Genomic DNA, 21,613 nt, shown 5'->3' on the forward strand with positions numbered 1-21,613 from the left:
TTTAATTTTGATGTGTCCTGTTGAATAGGAAATTCGTATGTTTTGCTTGTTTTTTGGAACATGAATTACACTGAAACCGAGAGTACGGGATGGTGGAGGTTCTACAACAGCTGTACTAAGAGAAAGAATCACAAAACAGGTAGTCTACACTTTTTAAAAGCACATTGAAGCAGAGAAGGAGCTTAAACCTTAAAATTTTCAAGCACCAAGCACTGAAAGACTTCACACATATTCATCTAAAAGCTCTTAGGCTAAATGCAGGATGGCTTTGTTTTAGCTCTGTTTGTGACTGACCTGCTGCCTGCCTGGCATGTCTATCCCTCATCCTTCTCTGCTCTACCTGTCCATTATTCTCCTCCATGGTTGTGTGTAAGTAACAGCTATACAGCATGTCTTACAGCGGGAGGGAGGGGCAGAGAGGGAGTGAAACACACACAGTTGCGCTGCTTGCTGTGCGCGTCTGTGGGGGAGCGCACCCGTTTGCCGTGGAGGCTCTGTGCACGCCACACTGACAGACTTGCGACTGATGTGCGGATTTTTTACAGATGCCTTCATCCCATCCCTGCTTTTTATGGTGTCGCTGCTCACATTAACGGCCGAGCGACCCTCAGAGCTCAGGAACCCTCACTCCGCTACACTGCCCACTTTTCCTTCTCCTCCCTGTTTGTCCCGCCCAACTCAGAAGTCTAGTTTGATTCAGGACTTTCAGACTTTGAAGCTTCTGATGCACAGGAAATGCTTCGAGGACTCTTACAAGTCTGCTGTTAGCAATTTATAAAGAATTCTGATAAATCTTCTGTTTAAAAGTCCGTGGACTGAGACTGAGTGAAGCTACAAGGACACAGCTTCACACTAACGGCACTCAGGATGTGGCAACGTTTTATTTTGACAACAGAAGCAATTATTGGTAAGTAATGACCGCAGAAAAAAGACGCGTGTAATGATTATTGGATCAAATAACAAGCACTTCTTCTACAGTACCGAAGCTCCCTCGGCGCATCCTTGCGCGCACGCCAGGCGGCACACGCTTGGATCCTCGCAGCATGCATAATTGACGACCGAGTGACTAAACGCATCCATTAGAAGTGTCACTCACCTTGCCAACACGCCCATTAAAAAGTCGGTGTCCTGTCCTAATACGAACTTTCTGTATGTGCCCAGGTGAGATTTATTCTGAAGGAGCAAGGGTGCTTCATAGACAGCCAGGTCTCAGAGGCACGCCACCCATGAGCTTATATAACAGAGACGTTGAACGGTCAGTCAAATTACTGCTCTAATTAGATGCTGGCCATGCCAGAGTTTACGCTGTCAGAAGTAGGCTGTGTTTCTGCAGTGCCATGTGTTTCTGGTGCAGATCTTGCGAAATTATGTCTCACCCTGTTTTAGAACAAACCCTCGTAGGCAGTGATTAGATCTGAAGTTCTTGGTTAAGGGAAATTGCTGCTGGCTTAGTGACGGGGCTAAGAGGTTGTGGGCTCGCTTTGGGTAGTTCCTCTGGTGATGCTACGCTCTCTCTCAAGTTCACCTCCAGAGCAGCAGAAGTGAATAAACTTCTAGGTCACGTCCAACAACTTTGAATATGACGGAAAGTACCGGTGATGTATCAGAGTTTGGAGGAGGGGAGGATAAGTGGGAGAAAGTGGGATAGAGACAAAGTCAACAGTGCATGTCTGATTAATTCTCAGATTTCTACGCTTACATGTGATTCCGGCTTGTGATGGTCATTAGAGAATTGAGTTAGAGCTGGAGAGAAATGTGTGTGGCTGTGTGAGTGTCAAGGGGTCAGTTCAGTTGAAGCTCATATGGCCAAGCCCATCCCATAACCATCCCATCATCATTTTCTTTTTAATCTAGCCCTCTCTGTCTCTCTTTAGTGTCTTTAATCGTATTCCTGCAGTTTGTCGAGCAGTGCTTTTCCTTCTATGTGTGCAAATTCAGGGTTATTGTGAATGAGGCTGGACGCTGTTACTTAACTGATCTTGTTCCATCACGCTCAGCCCTGCTGGCCCAGCACTGTAGTGTGAGCGGCAGGAGGCGGTTCACACAGGGGTAAAAGCTGGTTTGAGTCCATAGTGTTGGGTTATGATAGCTACCACTGCCTGCTTCAGAGGCCCACAAGTGCTTGTTGTACTGGCAGCATTTAATCTATGTAAATTCCTAACAGCGTTGGAGCTGCAGGTGGTTTGAGTTTGGTATTTTAGAGAAGAGGGGCATCTGGCTTCCATCAGTATGAGTCGACTGGAGTGACACAAACAGCAGGAACACAGTCACCTACTGGGCTGTGACTAATTATCATTTACGTTGTTCATTTTAATTCTTTGTACTTAATAATTTAGTCTTTAACACATTAAAAAATAGAAATGGGCTGGCATTCACACAAAGTACAGTGTAGGCAATGCCACAATCTTCAAGGTGACATTAACACATAACACACATTGTTTGTCTGACCTTCTTACTGTAGCCAAAAAGGTAATAAATTCTCACACTGGAACCACATCGTGTTTATGGTTTCATCTGAATCAATGACTTTAATGATCAGTTACCATAGAAATAGCTTTTGGTTTTGCAATAATATTCACGATCTAAACATTTGACCTCTGCTTGAGGCTTTCTCTCGTTCCTCTCTTTTTTTGTCTGTTGACCTTGTGACTCAAGCCAAAGCTCTTTGTTTTCTTCTTTGAACTGCTCCTTTAATGCAGGGACTGCGGCAGCATCACGGCACTCACACATGATAGGATGCTTGTGAGCTGCGAGAAATAGCCAGAGGGTATTTTGGAGTTCATATGGTTGCTAAACAAAGTTGCCTTTTATGGCCTGTTATTTGATTACAAAGTAGTAAATTAGATGAACGCTGTTTCGAGACCTCTGTTTCGCTGCCCCGCAGAGATTACAAGGTGTTTTCTGTACGAGTTGATCACATTTCAGTGTCTTTTTACAGTATGTGTGCTGCAGATATGGAAGGAGGAGCTGAAGGACGAGTCAAACACAAACGGGTTTACGTGCTTCACAACTCTTTCAATGAAATTTGTCTTTTCCTGAGCACATGGAATGCCGCAGTAGAGCAGAGAGGGCAGTTAATTCATTGATGGCTGGAATGTCAGAGGATATACTGTAAAGTCTTAAGACATTGCAACTCTGCAGTGAATTTATTAACTTGGCGAGTCATAGCGGTGAAACCGGCCATCTCGGTCATTAGCAATATGTCTCCTCCTTCTCCTCCCCCTTCTCCTCCTCCTATACTGACTGTAATATTTGAATCTGAATTAGCGTGCTCCCTGGAGTCTGCAGCAATCAGCACTAATCTGACATAAACTGTCTGCTGGCATGGGCAGACAGATTTCCTGGAGTGGTGAGTGATTATGTTAGCTTATCGTCTGCTTGTCTCTTCTTAGACTCAGTTTGAGCATCCTTATTTGTGTTTTTCACACACATGAATATATCTATAGACTGTGGGAATGCCTCTGCTGAACATGTTGTGCGTGCAGCAGAAAATGACAGTTTTCACTTTTCACGTCTGGTGATTTTATTGTGGCAAAGTCACAACCAGGCTGCCATGATAAAAATGTCCTCTTCCAGTGAGAAAGCAGAGACTATATAGTCTTGAGAATTTGCTGTCATCATTTTCGTGGCAATCCAACCACCAAAACGCCACTTGAGGGAATTTGAAGTTGTTTCCAATTCGTTGTGATGAAGAAACTGTGGTCCGCCATGGCCTGTGCTTTATTTATTAACCATATCTTCAGTGCAAATATAGGCTAAAAAACACATGACATGACCATCAGAATCAACAACCCCACCTGGCTGAAAAACTGTGTGGCTTCCTTCTGGCTGTAATTCCCTACACCTGCGCCCCTAATGCCTTCCTTAAAGGGCCAATCTAAAACCTCTGGCAGCATCCTATGCATATATAGGTTTTACTTCATTTGGGGTTTTTTTCCCAGAAATTCATGGATGCCAGGAGTGCCAAAGTAAAGGTCTTTTTTTAACTTAATGGTTGCATTTTGACAATATATAGACTAGAATTTATAGATTTATAGAAATTTATAGAATCAAAATCTATCGAATCCACCTTTGATGCAAAAAAGGGAAAGTTTAATCAGTGCAGCAGAAGAAGATGAAGTTATATCACAAATGTGCTTTCTTGCATGAAAACAGCAGCTTCATTTGTAGTTACAGAAATATGCCAAAAGAGAAGTCTTTGAGAAATGGTCTGTTTACTCACATGTTTTTCTGATAGGTTGTGGTTACACTGCTATAGCCCACAAGTGGAGGATTTCACACAAAGACGACAGCAAACTAACACCTACCTCATGGTTTCCACCTCTGACCTTGTAACAGTGTGCCTGCTATTCTGCTCTTCCGCTACTCTCTGAGCACTGTATTCTCAGACTAAAGGGCTCAGACTAAAGGGCTGTCTTGATGGTATTTGGTGACCAAAAAAATCAGTGGTGTGGTCATTATTCAAGTTATTTAATATACATTACTCATTAATTTTCTTGAAAGTAATTTATAATGTACTTTATTTAACTACTTGCTGGAGAAAGTAAGTGCACTAGTACACTACTCGTTCTTATCACTATATTAGATTACCTGATATGTACTTTCTCAGAGTTAAAAGTTAAGAATATAAACCTTAGGCTACAATCCCACGACACATAACTTTATCCCGATGAGGACATACATATGATCTTTCATTCAGTAATTTCTGCATGGCTGACTGCTCATTACTGCCTTTGTTGAAGTGCACGCTCTGGCTGCTGGGCTGGGGTCAGCATACACTCAGCTCTGGGTTCTTGGCTAGCTTTGTGCTAGCATGCTGTCTGTGAAGTTGCTTGCAAAGAGCTAAAGTCATGCTATCAATATAATGTAGTTGTTTCTGTCCTGGACACAGTTTGTGCTTTATCATCTTGCTCTTGTCCTTTTGTGTCAGAAAAGTGAACGCAATATCCATATCTCCACTTTACACCGCTCAACCATTTCCTCCTCCTCCTGCACACAAACTGAAAGCAGCTGATTGTAAGATCAGTTCACTTTTTTTTTTTTTTTTGTCTAACTGTCCTGCAAATAACCGAAGAAACTTTGCAACGCAAGTAACGGCACAATTGTATCTGTGATGTGATTACTCCATTCAGCACAGTCATGCATTAGATTACTGTATTACTGAAAAATGAAATGTGATTACAGTATTTTTGTTTCTTTGCAATGTTGTTACATTGTAATGTGTTACACCTAACACTGCATAACATATAGGCAAGATTAGACTGCCTCTGAAAGGTGAGCTATACTGACAGGCAGTAAAAAAATGGACGTAGCTACTGTGACATCAAGTCCTGCATTGAAGCCTCAAGTTCAGAGATTCTGCCATCAGCATCTTGCCCCCCCCCCCCCCCCCCCCACCGAGAACTTGTTAGCCAATGAGCATGTGGTTTTGTACCACAGATAATCCTTTACACTGCATGACCATAATTGACAAAAAATACTTACTACTTATATTTATTCAGTATAACCCAAATTTGTTGACTATAAAATAAAACAGTGAATAAACAGAAGTTAAATTGAATGCATTTTTTCTGCATTGGCTAAGATACGTTGTTAGTCCTGAGACAGACTGGTGATCTGTCCTCTCGCCCTCTGGTAACTGGGATAGACTCCAGCCACTTCACTCTGATAAGTAAGGATAAGTGGAAGAGGATGGATGGCTCTGTTCATATTTTCTAGTTTATACCAATGACACAAAGCACTTGTAATCGTGGGATAAAATAGCCTCAAATCAGTGTTCGCTTTCTGGATATTTTCCAGTGCTTTCAGCTGGATTTCACAGCCTTCGTCAACGCTTGCAGTTTCGTAAGGAGGCGAAGTGGAGGCTGTAAGCCAGTCTTAGTTCAAGAATAGTTTTCTTTCTCGTTTAACGATTTCTTGATAATTTTGACCTTTGTGATGAAACCACCATATACAGGCCTTTGTTTTCTGTTCTGTGAAAACAAATCTCATGCCAAATAAGGGGACGCCTCAGAGCCAGTTTTTATGACACAAAGCGGCTTTTTCTGTATTGGAACGATAGCTTGAATTTGATAGATTTTTTTTTCTGTTAGTTGTTATTAAAGACGTCTAACAGAAAAATACAGATATGGTGAAACTCTAGCTGAAGCTGAAGTTATGTTTATTCTTCCCAGTGGTTTGATATTGTTAGTTACCTGCAGCTTCACAGGATTCAGCTGTGTGTCTCCAAAGTGACAGTGTTGTGTGTATTTATACCTGCAGTTAAGTCGAATTATGTCTAAGTAGCAGCCACTGAATAAGTGTTTTAACACATGTCATGTATAGCTCAAATGAGCCTCTTTGATCACAGCCGTTTCTTGTAATGCTCCTTTTTCTTGTCTCGCGTTTCTTGCCTTGGTCGTTGAACAAAGGGGCCCATCTTCAGAACTACAATACACAAATCTCATGCAACTAGCCTGAATATGAATCAGTTGCCTTCTGAGCTGGTGCAACAGTGTGTGCAACAGCTGAAATGTTTTTGTGCAATTTGCATTGAAATTAGTTTTCTCATAAGATGCTAACATTTTTTTGCAAACCTTCACACAGTGATACTGGTGCCAGTGACCCCACATGCCACTGCAGCAGCCACCACAGAGGAAGTGAAAACGCGTGGTTTGCCAACAGAAAATGTATGTGGCGTATCTCATGCTTCAGCAAAGGTCAGATTCACAGTGTGAATGCTGATTTGCATGCTGAAAACTCAAATGAGAATGATGCATACGGCACAACATGGCTATATTTAGACAAGAGGAAATTGTTAGTTAAGGTAGCGTTTAGCTCAGAGTACTGTTGCAAACTCTGCTGTAGTATTTCAGCTGTTTACTGCAAACATTTAGAAAAAACACATGTAATTGTTGCTGTGACAACCACTACTTAAACTTGGGTGAACTGCTCGTTCTAAACAAGTTCTCTTTCATTTGCACAGCTTTCAGTTAATACTCTTGCTGGAAATTTGGTGGCTGTAATGCCAAACGTAGCATGCAAGAAATGCTTGGAAGCATGGAAGATCCATCATATGAGTAGAGAAAAACACACCGATCCAACTTCTTATCCGATTCTGATTCCATTACACGCAATGCTGATGTGATGTGGTACTTTTGGTTGCTCCCTTATTTCTCAACTGGTTGCCATGGTGAATGTTCTTCTTAGCACAGTTTTTGCCCTCGCTGACACAATCCTCCTGTTTGTCCTGGGACCAGCATTGAGAGTACACTAACTTATGACCCCCTGAGGCTGGACTTACGTCTCTTCTTGGTCTCAAACCAAGGACACAGAGATCTGTTAAATCTGTTAACCATTTCATCACTGAGGCACACAGAGCACTGACATGATGTCCGTGTCAATTTACTTATGAATAAACTGTCTTCCTCTTTGTTGTAATCAAATAAAATTACAACAGATCTGCATCCACCAGAACTTTTTCCAGAGAAGATTCTGAAGTAACGTTTTGGGCATTTATTACTTTCTTATCAAGAAGCATCTACACACAGACCTAAGGAATATACCACATTTCAGATTCCACTCAATAGCTCTGTGTGTGTGTTTAAAGTCTTATTTTATGTTTGTTGCTCTGCTTAAGACATCGTGAAACCTACTCTGTGTTAAGCACGTTGAGTGTCCTTATAATCCTATATGAACTAAACTGCTATTGCCATTAATTCTCCAAATGCATAAAACAGTAGATATTTGATAATCAAGGACGCCATCGTAATCTGAAGTAAAGTCTCAAACAATGATTTATTAATTGCCTTTGTTTTTGGAATACTCTTCATGGACCTTTGTCTTTTTTCATGTGATTTGAAAGTGTTATGCAAGACTGATTTATAATATATATAGAGTGATTTATATATTATGTATGTGTTCAGGCTTTTTGTATCAGTTTGTCAGGGACTGCAGTGACAGGAGCTATTTCCATGCCCTACACTACAGTCAAAATGAGTCTGGCACATTCAGATTTTTGCATGTTTGCAGTAACCCATTTAAATAAAATAAAGATCAAATATATTACATCAATACATCGAAGAGTATATATTTGCTAAATTGGTATTTGTTGTAAAAAAACTCAGTGTGAGCATAGTTGCCGCACCGCTGATGTCATTTATCGTCAATACATTTTCACTTTGTCCCGTTTTGAGTCTCACTCGCAAAATGACAGCAGGGTGAAGTAAATGTGTGCATGCATGCAAACGTCTAGTGTGGAGTGGTGCTGACAAGAAACGGGTGAAAGAATAACTTGAGTTTCCAAGAAGTTTTGCTACTGTGAGTGCAATGAAAGTACTATCAACTGAACAAAGCATGAGCGACGGAAAGAAGGCGACAGTAAACAGTCGGGGTAGCGAATGTGAACTGTGTCCAACCTGCTGAATTATTTCTGTTGGCCTCCTCCACGCCATGTTAGCTCTCCAGCTAAAAGCTGGTGCTGCACAGCTGTTGATGTGTGGTATTGTAAACAAAGAACAACAAAGAACTGAATTTAATAGATGGTGTCACTGTCACTGATATTAATAGCATAGCATTCTGTAGTACTCTCTTATCTTAATAACAGATTGGTGCATCACTAGACTACAGGGTAACCACATCTGAACTCAAAAAGGCATATATGCAGCACTTCCCCCCATGTCTCCTTCATCTCCCACATAATATATATGTCTTGCAGGTCTTTGTAGTAGTGATCTATGAATCATATATAGAGCCTTTGATACAGATGATCCACTCAGGCATTCATAGTGTTAAGCTGCTTAGTTCTTCGTAAATTTAATGGAAGTAATCATACAGAGAATGGAAAAAAAAGAATAAAAAGGAAGAGGAGGATTAAATCTTTCTTGTACCTCGCTTTGCGTCTGTTTCATAAAGGTGCATGATCTGTGCGCAAAACAAGACAAATATGTGGATGTGGGGAAAAAATAGTCAACACCAACTACTGCATCAAAGATCAGATGAACCTACGCAAGCTTGGATCAATAGTGTCATGCATACGGTATCTGTTTTCCTGATGTATGATAGTCTTCTCTTTCTTTTGCCTCACTTCTTGCAGGAAAGCCAGCTGCAGTGATGGGTGACATGTGTTTTGCTTGGAGGGTTTACCTTGTTAGGCTTGAGCATAAGAAGCTAAAAATGTAGGAAAAGAAAGCAAAATCTGACGTTAGTCCTGGAACAAAAAACTGTTGATTGATCATTTTGGTAATGGATCACGTAAGTTATTGTTCAAATAAATGCATCAGGTTCTCACCTTTTAAGAAGAATTTTTTGGATTGACTCTGGAAAATAAAAACCCAAAATTTATTGCCATCTCCTTGATATTATCCACTATTTTCTGACAGTGCAAAGCAACTATTGCTCTGTCACCAAGTCCACATTAAAAACTTAGGAAGATTAACTTTTAGTGATTAACTGCAATTACTTAGAGTAAACTGTAAATGATTAAAGGTAATCATTTAATTGAGAAGCCTTCGTCTTGTCAGTAACTCTACCACAGTGTCACATGAAGTTCATTTAGATGATGACAAACTCATGCATCCGGAGTGCGCGCAGAGTTTACTGATGTCACAAAAAAAAGCGAAGCTGGCAGGATGCTGCAGTTACTGGATAAACAAGACAAAGAAGAATATTTCTTGAAACATTGTGATGTCAAAGAAAAGTTCAAAGATGCTGCCCCCAGCCTGCAAAACCACAAAGCCCACCCACATGTCTTAGTCTCATATACTGTTGCCTGAACAAGCGACAGATGTGTAACAGTTTTTCCTGGTACTGACTGCTGTCTGTGCAGCATATGGCACCCATGTGAGGTGGAGGTGAAGATGCACAGAGTCAGGTAAAGCTGGTGTGTCTTCTAAAAGCAGTAATGGCGTTACTGGTTGGTAATCAAAGATCCATATCAGCTCGAAGGGAGAAAGATGCATGGTGTGGGCACATCGTGGATAACAGGCATTCACAGAGCCGGTGGGTGGAGACATGAAATGTGAAAAATTAAAGTGGAAGAAATTTTAAAAAAAGAACTATTTTTACCTTCAATGACTCACAGTAAACTAGCAACAGTCCATTTCCCCTAACAAACACTGTCTGACCACCTTGAAGCCACCCACTCTCTGCTTCACACAGAAAAGGACATTCATAGCAAGGTGGACATGTTTGAAGTTGGACTAGTCATTGCTGACACTGAATGCCAGTGTAGTCCCATTTTTACCAAAATGTGCAAAACCTAAATATTTTTAGTATTTTTTTCATTACAGAAATAAGCTGAAATAACATTTATGAAGAATATTTGGCTCATATATGCTCCACTGTCTTTACCAGCTAGCTGCTAATACTAAACACAGCCCTGGTACGTGGTTCTGCACAGGGACTATGCAGTAGGATTTTAATGCTTTTTCACTGCAGGAACCTCCCTGTTATGTTAACACTAGATTCTCGATGCTGATTAACTTCATCCAAAATGATAATGAAAGAACTCGATGAAACACCCAGTGATGGGATAGCTCGAAATATGCGTTGTTTTGTTTTCTATTAGATGGATATCATCATGATCTTACTTATCATAATCATGCACTGGAAAGCATGGTTGGGACTTTCCCATCACCATCACCATGCCAGTGAACTACTTGGAGACTGGAAGAAGACTGGGCTGGAAATGTAGCATGTAGCAGCGTGTTGTGACATGCTGATGCATTCATATATTTTCATTCCTTTAACGGTCATGGTCATTACTATCACATAGTCATAATACTGTAACTACGCGATAGTAATCTCAGTTGTTTCTACAGCAAACCTTCGACAGCAAAACTTTCTTTGTGTGCTTCACACTTTACAATAACCTGTGATTTGTGATTTAACATGGGCCAGATGAGCTACCCCGTCCCTGATGTTCTGGTTTATTGTTAATGATTCAATGAAAGATAATAATTGTGGTATGTAGGGCATGAACTCTATTTCATTCGGATGTGGGCCATGCCAGAAGCACAGCACGAGACACACTTTTCAGAGTAAACGCATCGACTTGATTGCTAAAGCTTTTTAAAGCTTAAGTATTACTTCACGCTGTGACACTCGACACACTTTTGTATTGTTTTTCCTTTTTTCTTGCTGATTTGCGACGCTTTCATCTAACTTGCAGGTATTTTATTGTCAGTATCTTTGTCAGTGGCATATTGGATAGCTACAATAGATTTCACACCTAATATTAACAACAGCAGGTGTTATTTTAACTGTCCTTGGGGTCCAAATATACTCAAGTGCAGTGTAGAAGGGATTGAGCACCCTAAAATTGAATCCCTGCTATGTGTGTGTTAATGGTGACTTGTGGTAAAGCTCACCAGGGCTGGGTTTTACCACAGAAAATGACTCATTTCTGTCTGAGGTGCTGTGTCTGCCAGAGCTGCAGACGGAGAAGTGAGGGGGGAAATTAAAAAAAGCTTGGTGTCGCCATGGCAGTGCTTGTGCTAAACCTTTTCTGTCGTATGAAGTCATCTCCAGAAGTCAAATTGATATTTCCTGTCTCGTTCCTGAAAGCTGGATACATATTGTGTCTGTGTTTAATTTTTTTTGCTTAATAGTTACAGTTTTCTGTGAGATGACTGACAGATTGTAGGGGTGATCTCTGTGAAGTGTTTTAAAAGGCTTATTTTCCTGTGAGTGTCCTAAAAGCCCAGAGATAAGAGCTGAAAAATCCCCCAAAGACACACACGTCACGTCTTTTGGTTTCATAAACGAACGAGATACCCGTGAAGGTGCTACATCACAAATCGTGTCAGTTTACCAAGGTCTTAACCCCCACAGGAGGTCAAGCCACACACATGCATCAGCAGCTAGAAGCATTCTGCATGTTTTTTTTTTTTCACACTTCATCATCTGTCCACACTTTTCCTCAGGCTGTTACAATTTTAGCATTCCCAGGAGCTTGCTTTTAACCCCTTTGAGTGGTTGGGGTTGTAATTACATAAAAATACATTCATTAAAAAAAACCCAAAACAAACAAACAAAAAAACTTCTTTCCAACATTTTTGTGAGCCATTCATTATTCCCAGAAATTTATACCTATCTACCTGCAGACAGCTTGTGTACGCCGAGGTATTTTTCAGTCATGCGACCTTTGGCACTGCACAGTTGTTGTGAGGCATTAGGAGCAAAGTGGACAGGGGCAGAGGCAACGGGGCGGATTGGGAGGCAGAGGGGAAAGCTGTTGGTGAGACAATGCGGAGTCAGACGGGAGGTCCCGTCTCCGAACATGTGCTGAAGGAGGACAGCACCTTATCTTCAGTTTGAGTGAAAACAAACAGACAAGTTAGAAAGCTTAAGTTGGAGCCAAGGCTAAACAATTCCCCCTGTTTCCCAGTCTTTATGTTACGCTAACTGTCTTTAGCTTCATATTAAGTGCTATCAGATTTCAGTGGACACCTACCTACACCAGAAGCAGTCATTACAGTTAAAAACTCGATAACTTTTGCTAAAAAATGCTAAATCAAGTTGCACCATCAATTCCACTTCTTCTTTCTTTTTCCTGAGAGAATAAGGTGACGATTCGCTGTATGAGTTTGCCTGGAAAGTGCAATGATGCGTGGTTTTCTTGAAACGTGCACTTACCGACAGTAAAGAAGAACTCTTTAGAGGCTTAAATGTAAACGTAATGTTTTGTGGAAGCGAATGCAAAACGTTAACACCTTGTCTTTTTTTCTTCGTGTGTTATTTCAGTCACGTATGAAGTGAGTTTTGCCTTACTGCACCGTGAGAAGCAGGGGGTAGTAAGTCAGAGTGGCTGTGATTTAATCACTTAGTCTTTTATTTTTGCCATATTTCCTTTTTGTTCTCATTAGGTTGCACAAACATCTTCCAGGAGTGGGGCTCCTGGCTGTATGTTGTGCAGGTGAAGACACATACAGCATTCATTTAAGGTGGGAGGATCATGCATCAGGAGATAGTGTGAGATAGGTGGTGTGGTACCCTCTGCTTATTTTCCTCTGTCAGCATTATCTTTTGGCAAAAAGATAATGCTGAATCACTAACACTCAGTGTTGGGTAAGTTACTTTAAATTAGTAACTTAGTTACATTACTAGTTACTTCTATCAAAAGTAACTCAGTTACTTCAAGTTACTCGTTACTTTCAGAGTAACTAGTTACTAGGGAAAGTAACTTTGGTTTTACTCAGAATTCTCTTGTTAATGTGTTGCTTCCGTAACTGGATACCCAGCAAGATTGCCAGTCTTCTAGCTTGCTTACTTGCCACAAGTGCACTGTGCCACCTACCAATAGAAAGGAAAAAATAATGTGCACATTTCCACGAGAGAAATCCCACACCTGATTCTATCCTAGCCTGCTTTTTACATCCAACACAAAAACTGCAGTCGTGGTGCTTTCGATTGTACTCAGAACTCGGAAATTCTGCCTTCTGAATAGGAAGATGTAGGTAACGCCAGACTGAAGATGAGCTGCTTACAGGGCTGGACTGGGACAAAAAAATCGTCCCGGGCATTTTGACTAGAGACCGGCCCACCATTATAGGAAAAATCATAAAGCCTTTGAATGAAAATAAACACTGTTGTGACAGTGATGTACACTGTTCTGATGGTATATATGTATCAATCTATCAATTGTTTGTTGCAAGACTCAGATAATTATTTTTTTAAAAGTGAGACATTTTAAATGAGAATAAGAAAGTATTTCCTTGTGCCCCCCTTTCCCTTTTAATGCCCTACATGGCCCCCTGGCAACACTTTGCTAGACCTGCCCCTGCACAGTTACCAGCTGTCAGCTAAGTAAAAAAAGGATCCTGGTGTTATTTGTCTCTCAGAAACAGTTCATAACTTCTCTTCAACTCATTCATGTTAACTAAAAGGTAAACCTGTTTCTCCATCACAGCTCTGATGATTCAGTAAGGACATCTCCTGGTTTCATCTTCATGTTTCCCTCTCACCAGATAACCAAACCGATATCATGACCAGCAGCTTTTAAGGCCCTGGCTCCAGCAAACATCAGCTGATACTAGAAATTAATATTAAATAAATTCTAACAACAGCTGATCAAGCTTAAAAGTGCTGCTGTTGTTTACCGCGACATCCGCTGGTTTCCTCTTTCTGGCGCAAAGTGGGCGATAAATAAACAAGAGAGAAAAGCCGATCAGCTGATCATTGATCAGTTTCATGATTGAAGTAGAAACAGGAGAGGGAGGGTGAGAGGATGAGAGAAGAAGAGGCAGCTGTGCAGCGTAAACAGAATAACTCCAGCTTTGTGTCTTTTTCCATTCTAGCTGAAGTCCGGGACAAACTGTGTTCCTTTTCACCTCAATACGAAACGCATGATATTTTCTCTGAATACGAGACGATTCTGTTTTTTACGGGACGGTTGGCAACTCTAATAATTAACCTTATGAACAAAATAAAGTTCAACGTCAGTAATATAGCACCCACCCAGCTGTATAGAAACTCTGTCATGCTAGCTAGTACGCAGTACGAAAAAGTCAGCACAACGAAAATAAACTCCACCTAAACTTGGTTCATATCTGACCCAGATGGACTGCAGGTTATAACTTCTTACCTGAAGTTCAGTTCACCTGATACTCGGACCGGCAGCCGCTTCGGGTCTCTCCTCTTGCCTCCCTTTTCCTTCATCCACCTGCTGGCTTCCACCACTTGCTAATGTTATTGAATCTGTGGAAGCTCCGCGATAGCCACCACACGAAGTAACGAATAACGAGCCTATCTAAATCCCAGTAACGAGTAACGCGTTCCCGGTTTTGGCATAATAACTAGTTACCGTGCTCGTTACCACAATAATAACGTAGTTACTGTAACGCGTTACTTAATAACGCGTTAGTCCCAACACTGCTAACACTACAAATGTGTTAGTGATTCAGCTCAAAAGCACTAAATGTTGGCTGTTAGCGTTTTTTTTCCCTTTCTTTTTCTTTAGTCTTTTCCATGACTTTTTTTCTCTGTATTGTGCCACAACATGTGACACTCTTACACTTTGACTCTGTTACAGAAACTTCCTTCAGTCACCGTATGTACAGGCTTTTCCCACTGCATTCTTTTCTTACACAGTTCCCTGACGGCGCCAACCTGTCAGTTGCTTGTTAAACTCATGTTGTTTTGGGTGTAGTTTGTGATATAGTTTTCTCTCCTTTTTTTTTTTTGTTAAACAGGATTTAGGTCTGCCTGTAGTCATTTCCTTGTTTTTGCCCATGTGAACTAATCAGGGGCCCATAACTTCTTGCCAGAAGAAACACATAAGGAGTGCACACACACACACACACACACACACACACACACACACACACACACGCACACACGCATACTTGTTGTCCCCTGAGTTTCTTAGTACCTGCTAAGTGCTGATAGCCTCAGATCTCAGTCTCTATATGTGTGCGTGTTTGCATCTGTGCACCAGGCCTGTCCAGCCCTTCACCCTCTTGTGTCTCTGCCAGCAGCAGGTTAGAGCTATCCATCATACATATGGAGAGATGGAGATGGTGTCTGCTTGGAGCAATGTTTCATGTTAACCTCTGCAATAAGAGGCCAAAACAAATAGTGATGCTATCATGATGCTCTTCACACACACAAATGTTTCATAGGATCTGACTAATCACATCTCTTCTTTAGAACAGATTGGTACCATATCAAAAGTTTGTGAGGCTCCACTCAGATACAGTATGTATGTGCAAAAAGTCTTAAGTCACTCCATTTCTTTATATTTTTCTTCCGAGCATTTTCAGATACATTTATTAAACCACTTAACACTGACCTGTGAATCATTCAAGCATAAGAAGTGCTTGAATGATTCTTCAAGAAACTTAAGTGATGAACTAGTGTTGTGTCTTCACATAATAGACAACTTATCAAAGAACCAATTTTAAATGGTATAATTGGGAACTTTTTTACTAGAACTACACATAATGTGTTCCCATTTCTTTGGTTGAATTGACAAAGATTCCAATGAAAACACAGTCTGATAGACATAAAGTAGTATTTTTGCACCAACAATGTGATTCCCAAAGAGGTATTAGCCAAAAACACAGCATGATGTGCAATTCAAGAAATTTGAGGAAACTGCAAGTGGAAAACAAAAAACAAACAAAAAAACAACAGCAGATAAACTGTATCTGAAAGTCATATCCTTAAGAAAAAAGAAGAACTTCAGATTATCTATATACTGTTTGATATCCTGGCAAAATACAAATAAATGACAGGAGACTTAAGACTTTTGCATAGTACTGTAATGTAAATGTAATGACTAATTTTCTTTAGGTTTTACATTCAGACTGTTCCATTCAATTCTAAAGATAACTAAATATCTGACAAAAAAGAAACAAATTTAAAAAGCACTTGAGAAAGAGAAGTTCCACACACGTTTGACCAATCATAGTGTGAAATGGATATATATCAACATTCATCCAGAAGTAATGAAATAATCAAATGGAAGGCTAATATAATTTGCAATAAAGTAAAATTCCCTCTTGTATACTTTCTATCTTTTTGTGAGAAATCACTGATGGGGAGACGTTTTGTGACTTTTGGGGGGTTTTTTGTAGTTACATCAAGTTAAACAGAAATGAACAATGATCATATGCGCGCGCACACACACACACACACACACATATAGGTGTAAATATACATATGTACATTTTGTATGTACTTGCAGTGATTGATATTGTCACTTCTGGATCACTATTAATATAATCACATTACAGTAAAACTCACAATTCTCCTACTCTTCCCTTCCTTATCTTATCTGCCGGTACCCCCCTCTTATCTGTGAACACTCTCCACTAAGGTTATCAACATCACAGCAAAACAGCATTTCATAGTAATCCTGTCAGTCAACATAACTTTCAATTAAAAGCTCTTTTAACTCAAAACACGACTCGACAAGCATGGACCTTTTAAAAACTGTGTCAAAGTTTTTTGAGTCAGCATCACGTTGTCTGTTTTGGGGTGTATTTTGTGGATTTCTCTGCAAGCAGCAGCAGCAACTAAAAGATTAAAATCAAAACCAACATATCACAAATTTCTTTTTGCTGATATCGTCTTTGAAGTTTCATTTTTTTTGTGAGCCTTCAAACCACAGCTATGCTGATTTCCTGCTTGTTACTCAGAATAGTCATGTATTTATTGGGGAAAACGATACTTCTGGTAATACTGGAGCAATTCTGATGCATCGTTCAATCTAGTTTGCCTTTCAGTAAGAAATCTGTAGTTTTCAGTAGTACAAATGAAACATATTAGCAAGGCTGGTCAGAATTAATTTGGGTAATCTTTGTTTGACTTTATGTTTTTATGTGTGACATTTTATTTTTTTACATTTCACCAGTTTCTGGCTCATGTATTAGTATTCATAGTTTGTGTGTATGTCTTGGGTGGTATTTGTCCTTGCTGTTGAGTAGCCCTGACCACGAACAAAGAAAAGATCAAGGGGAGTTGTGTGACCCTCCATAAACACATCTGTGTGTGTGTGTGTGTGTGTGTGTGTGTGTGTGTCTCAGAAAGACAGAGTGTGTTGATAGGACTGGGATGCTCAGCTAAGATCATGGCGGCACTAGTTAGATGTGCTAATAAGGGTAAATCCTAATTTCAAAATAATTATCCTGAGCAATAATGAAAATCAAGTAATTTAAAACACAATAACAAAGTTGCAGTGCTGTTTAATTTGTATATTTATGCCATATTTATTTTTATAATGTGTACTTTTTCTTTCAATCTTCATTCAGTAAGCCTTTGTGTAATACAAAAACAAACTTCAACTAACGATTACGTCTATCTTCTGTTATTATCCACAATAAACCAACGTGTCAGTATCTTTTTAAAGGACGTGTTTCTGAATTTTAGTGCTGCCTTGAGAATCACACAAACAGTATGTTAGTGGTTCACATTTAAAACCACTCTTTGCTTTTCAACAAAATTACACCGCTCTCATGTAAATATGGGGCTAGTGCAGGGTGTGCATTGGCTCATCCCAATTCTGAAAATGGAAAATGTAGCCATTTTCAGGGAAATGTTCCAGTAGCTCATAAAAAGAAAATCTTCCAGTGCACATAGTGGATCAGCTGACAAAATAGTTTTGATATTGCTGAACCCAGCAGCGGGAGACTTTTGTGAACAATGACACAGACATCCATGGTCACTTCCTACTTGGGTCTTTTCCGTCACCACTTCCTTTTGCTCCCCCCAAACAAAGTAATAGCTAGTTCATCACAAATAAGCGACTTGTAACCTTTTTCTGAGCCTGTAAGCCAAGGGTGGGCAATTCATTTTCCCAAATGGGTCGTGCCAATAACCTTAACTCAATTCTGCACAATATTAATTTTGTCACTTTATAAACTGCTGCTAATTGGAGTAGATGTCACAATTAGGCTATGGCAATGTCCAGCAGGCATAATAAAAAAGAAATCTCCTGTGTCTCGGGTTTGAAAAGGTGCATTAGTGTCTGATTCAATCTCTGAGGTGAAAATGCGAAGGAGAGTAGAAATGTGATGTGATCGTCTTTGAGAGTATTTGTATCTGGATTTGTAATCTTCATCATCATTGTTCATGTGAAGATGGATCCAAAGAGGACCATCAAGTTAACTGTTGGCATGTGAATAATAATGTTGGCTTGAAAAGCTCCAAATTTCTCATAAAAGCCTTCATCATGTAGCAAATAGGCCCTTGCCTCGCAGTTTAGTTCATTCTAGGGCTGAGCGATATATCAAAAATTTATCGTTACCGAAATTTATGACTCTCATCGACGTCATTTTGCCCATGTCGGTAAATTCGGTATTTAAAAAAAAAAAGAAAAGGCATGTGCAGGTTGGCGATGTTCATGTCCCTTTAAGACGCTGTGCTACGTTACAGACTTGACGGGGTGGAGTCACATGACTCTACTACCTGTAACAAGACGAGACACGGGTGAACAAATGGAGGACGATTTAAATGTTGAAGCAGCAGCGACAGAGGTAGAGCTGGTGGAGGAGGAAGAGCTTGTTAACCAAAAAAATGCATCATCAATCGTTTGGCAACATTTTGGATTCAACAAGGATGATATTGATCAAAAAATTGTTAAATGTAAACTCTGCAAAAAGACTGTTGCGTCAAGTCAAGGTAACACAACCAACCTCTTCCACCACCTGCAGCACAACCATGTGATTCAATTCGAAGACATAAAAAAAGCTCAAAGCGAGAAGAGATTAGGAGGACCAGCAAAAACGTCTTCCTCCACCAGGCAGCGGTCAATAACCGAAGCATTTGCTAGTACTCAACTATATGAGCGAACTTCAAAAAGATGGCAAGAAATCACAAATGCTATAGGCTACCACATAGCAAAAGACATGGCTCCTATTGCTACAGTGGTGCTGCTGCCCCTTTTTGAAGTGCCCTGTTCAAGCCCTGCCTAATTTTAACTATCAGTGTTCTATTGAAGTTTTTTGCAAACAGCACTATTTAATGTTTTTGTTTAAGAGTTTATAGTTTTCACTAGTCACATGGCAGTGCTTAGTATTTATTATAGTTTTTTCTGTGTTCAATTGACATTTGTGTTTGTGACATTATTTGTTTACAAGTTATAGTACCTCAAGGCCTTAGCAGAGATAGGCCTTTGTCCATGATGGCATTACATTTGCACAATCATTGTTTACTTTGTGAATAGCCAATGTGAAACATATTTATTATTAAACTATTTTGTTTACAAGGGATACACATTTTTTAGAGAGCATGGTTACATATTGTATCCTACACTTTTTATTTTGTTCAGTTAATAAATCTTAACCACTAAAAGTACTTACTACTATTGTCTTCATTTATTTTCAGTGACATTTTACAGTCCTTTAAAGTGGTAATAATATAATTGCAATGAATAGGTCTAGGGGGAATAATATTATCAAAATAACTGGAGGAACTATGCTGCCTGCCACAGCCCCATCAAATGAAAAAAAAAAAAAACGTTTGTTTTTTTGGCACTTGGGGTGGTTATCGTCCATTTATCGTTATCGAGGTTAACTGCTCAATTTATCGTGATATTGATTTTAGGCCATATCGCCCAGCCCTAGTTCATTCATTAGTGCAGTTACATCCCCAGCAAATACAAGACCTGCCTTCCATTCTGCATCTGAGAGCTCTCCTCAAAATTCTCAAATTTCTGTTCCCAGGTCCTTTACTCTTTGTAACACTTTGCCCAGGCTGAGCCACCTGACAGCTGTGTGGTAGCTGTCACCATGTTCAGTCTCATGCTCCTTCAAAAATACAACAGTCTGTGATTCAGTGCTCCTAGCCTGATGAAGTTAGCTATTTTAGCTACAAGAACTGCACAATAGCTGATCCAAGCTGAGTCAAAGGAACAAGTAAATAACCATACAAAACAAAGGTTAGTGAAATCTGTTTGTGTTGTGTGTCAAAAAGTGAAAACAGTATCAGCCAATGTATCAGAATATCAGATTTTTAAATTGCCAAATATCTGTATTGGTCTTAAAAATCCTAAATCTGTTGGGCTTTATGTAGGGGAGCGATTAACACCAAAATTGCAAACAATCTCCATGAAATTAATCAACTTAAAGAAATTAGTTGCACAGTTACTGCTGGTGAAGCAAAGTGGTTTGGTCCAAGGTTAAACTATTCTCGACTTTGAGATGAGCAATTGAAGGGACTTCCAGTGAGAGGGAAGGATGTTAGCTCACATATGACAGGGTGGTAAATATGACATTGGGTTAATTTGCCAACCACAGCTTGGAAGGTCTGCGAGCGACTCATCCTTCAGCTACATGAGTAAGTGGCGAGTGAACTGGTTGGTGTGTCAATGCCCCTCATAACTAAGCTAAGCTAACTGCCTCCTTGATCTAATAATTTCAGCCACTTGCTCTAAAAACATAAAAACATATTCCCCAAGAGAACTTGTTTTCTGAAAATGTAGCTAGCTTGATAAAACAGCAAGCTTGAAACTACCACTGAATAGATTCATACTTTTTTCACCTATAAATTAATTGCATCAGCCTACTGAAATAGCAAGGAGAGAGCTAAGGGCACTTGATATTCCTGCACTACTGATAAAAAATTAAACATCATAAGTGGCTAATGGAGGTCATTGTGTTGGTTTGTGGGTAAGTGGAACTTTAGGATCAATTAATTATTTAAAACACACTAATTATAGTACAAACAAAGAGCACTGAAATATTATAATTACATATGTACGTTGTTTAAAATACCATGCATGCTATTTAAAATGAGTCTCTGTGTAGTTATTATTATGAATTAATCAGTGCATAAACTCAAAGCACTTTTAAGGTAATTGGTTCCTGCTTTACTAGCATAAGTGACGCTCCCTTTTAGTTTCATTTGTTTTTACTGACTTTGCCAAATAAATCTGCTGTGATGTTGTAACAGTGGGTGATATGCAGTTTACCCCCAAGCTCAGGGGGGGTTATTATTTTCTCTCACCGTTTCCTTCATAACATGCACGATTGTTTTTGCATGGCTCTTATTGATTCTGGGGAGAGGTTGTTCTTTGACCTATGGGTGTGTGTATTTTTAGTTTGATGTAGCCAAGGAGCACTCGCCGTCCAGATGCTCCCTTTATGGGAAAACTGTTGTGATCAGCAGATTTTGCAGACATTGTATGCTTATG

At 39.9% G+C, this 21,613-nt stretch overlaps 1 protein-coding gene across 1 annotated transcript in view; it reads left to right on the forward strand.

Moving 5' to 3' along the window:
- The first annotated feature begins 475 nt into the window (after positions 1–475).
- itga1 (integrin, alpha 1) overlaps positions 476–21,613 on the forward strand; it is a 65,144-nt gene continuing 44,006 nt past the window's right edge. Inside the window, exon 1 of the mRNA XM_084935512.1 lies at positions 476–907. Within this exon, the coding sequence (XP_084791638.1) occupies positions 868–907 (40 nt within the window). The 5' untranslated portion in view covers positions 476–867. The remainder of the gene's footprint in view (positions 908–21,613) is intronic.

This window comes from Perissodus microlepis, chromosome 7 (assembly GCF_051167445.1).
Source record: "Perissodus microlepis isolate ML-2025 ecotype Zambia chromosome 7, ASM5116744v1, whole genome shotgun sequence".
In the NCBI taxonomy this organism is placed as follows: domain Eukaryota; kingdom Metazoa; phylum Chordata; class Actinopteri; order Cichliformes; family Cichlidae; genus Perissodus; species Perissodus microlepis.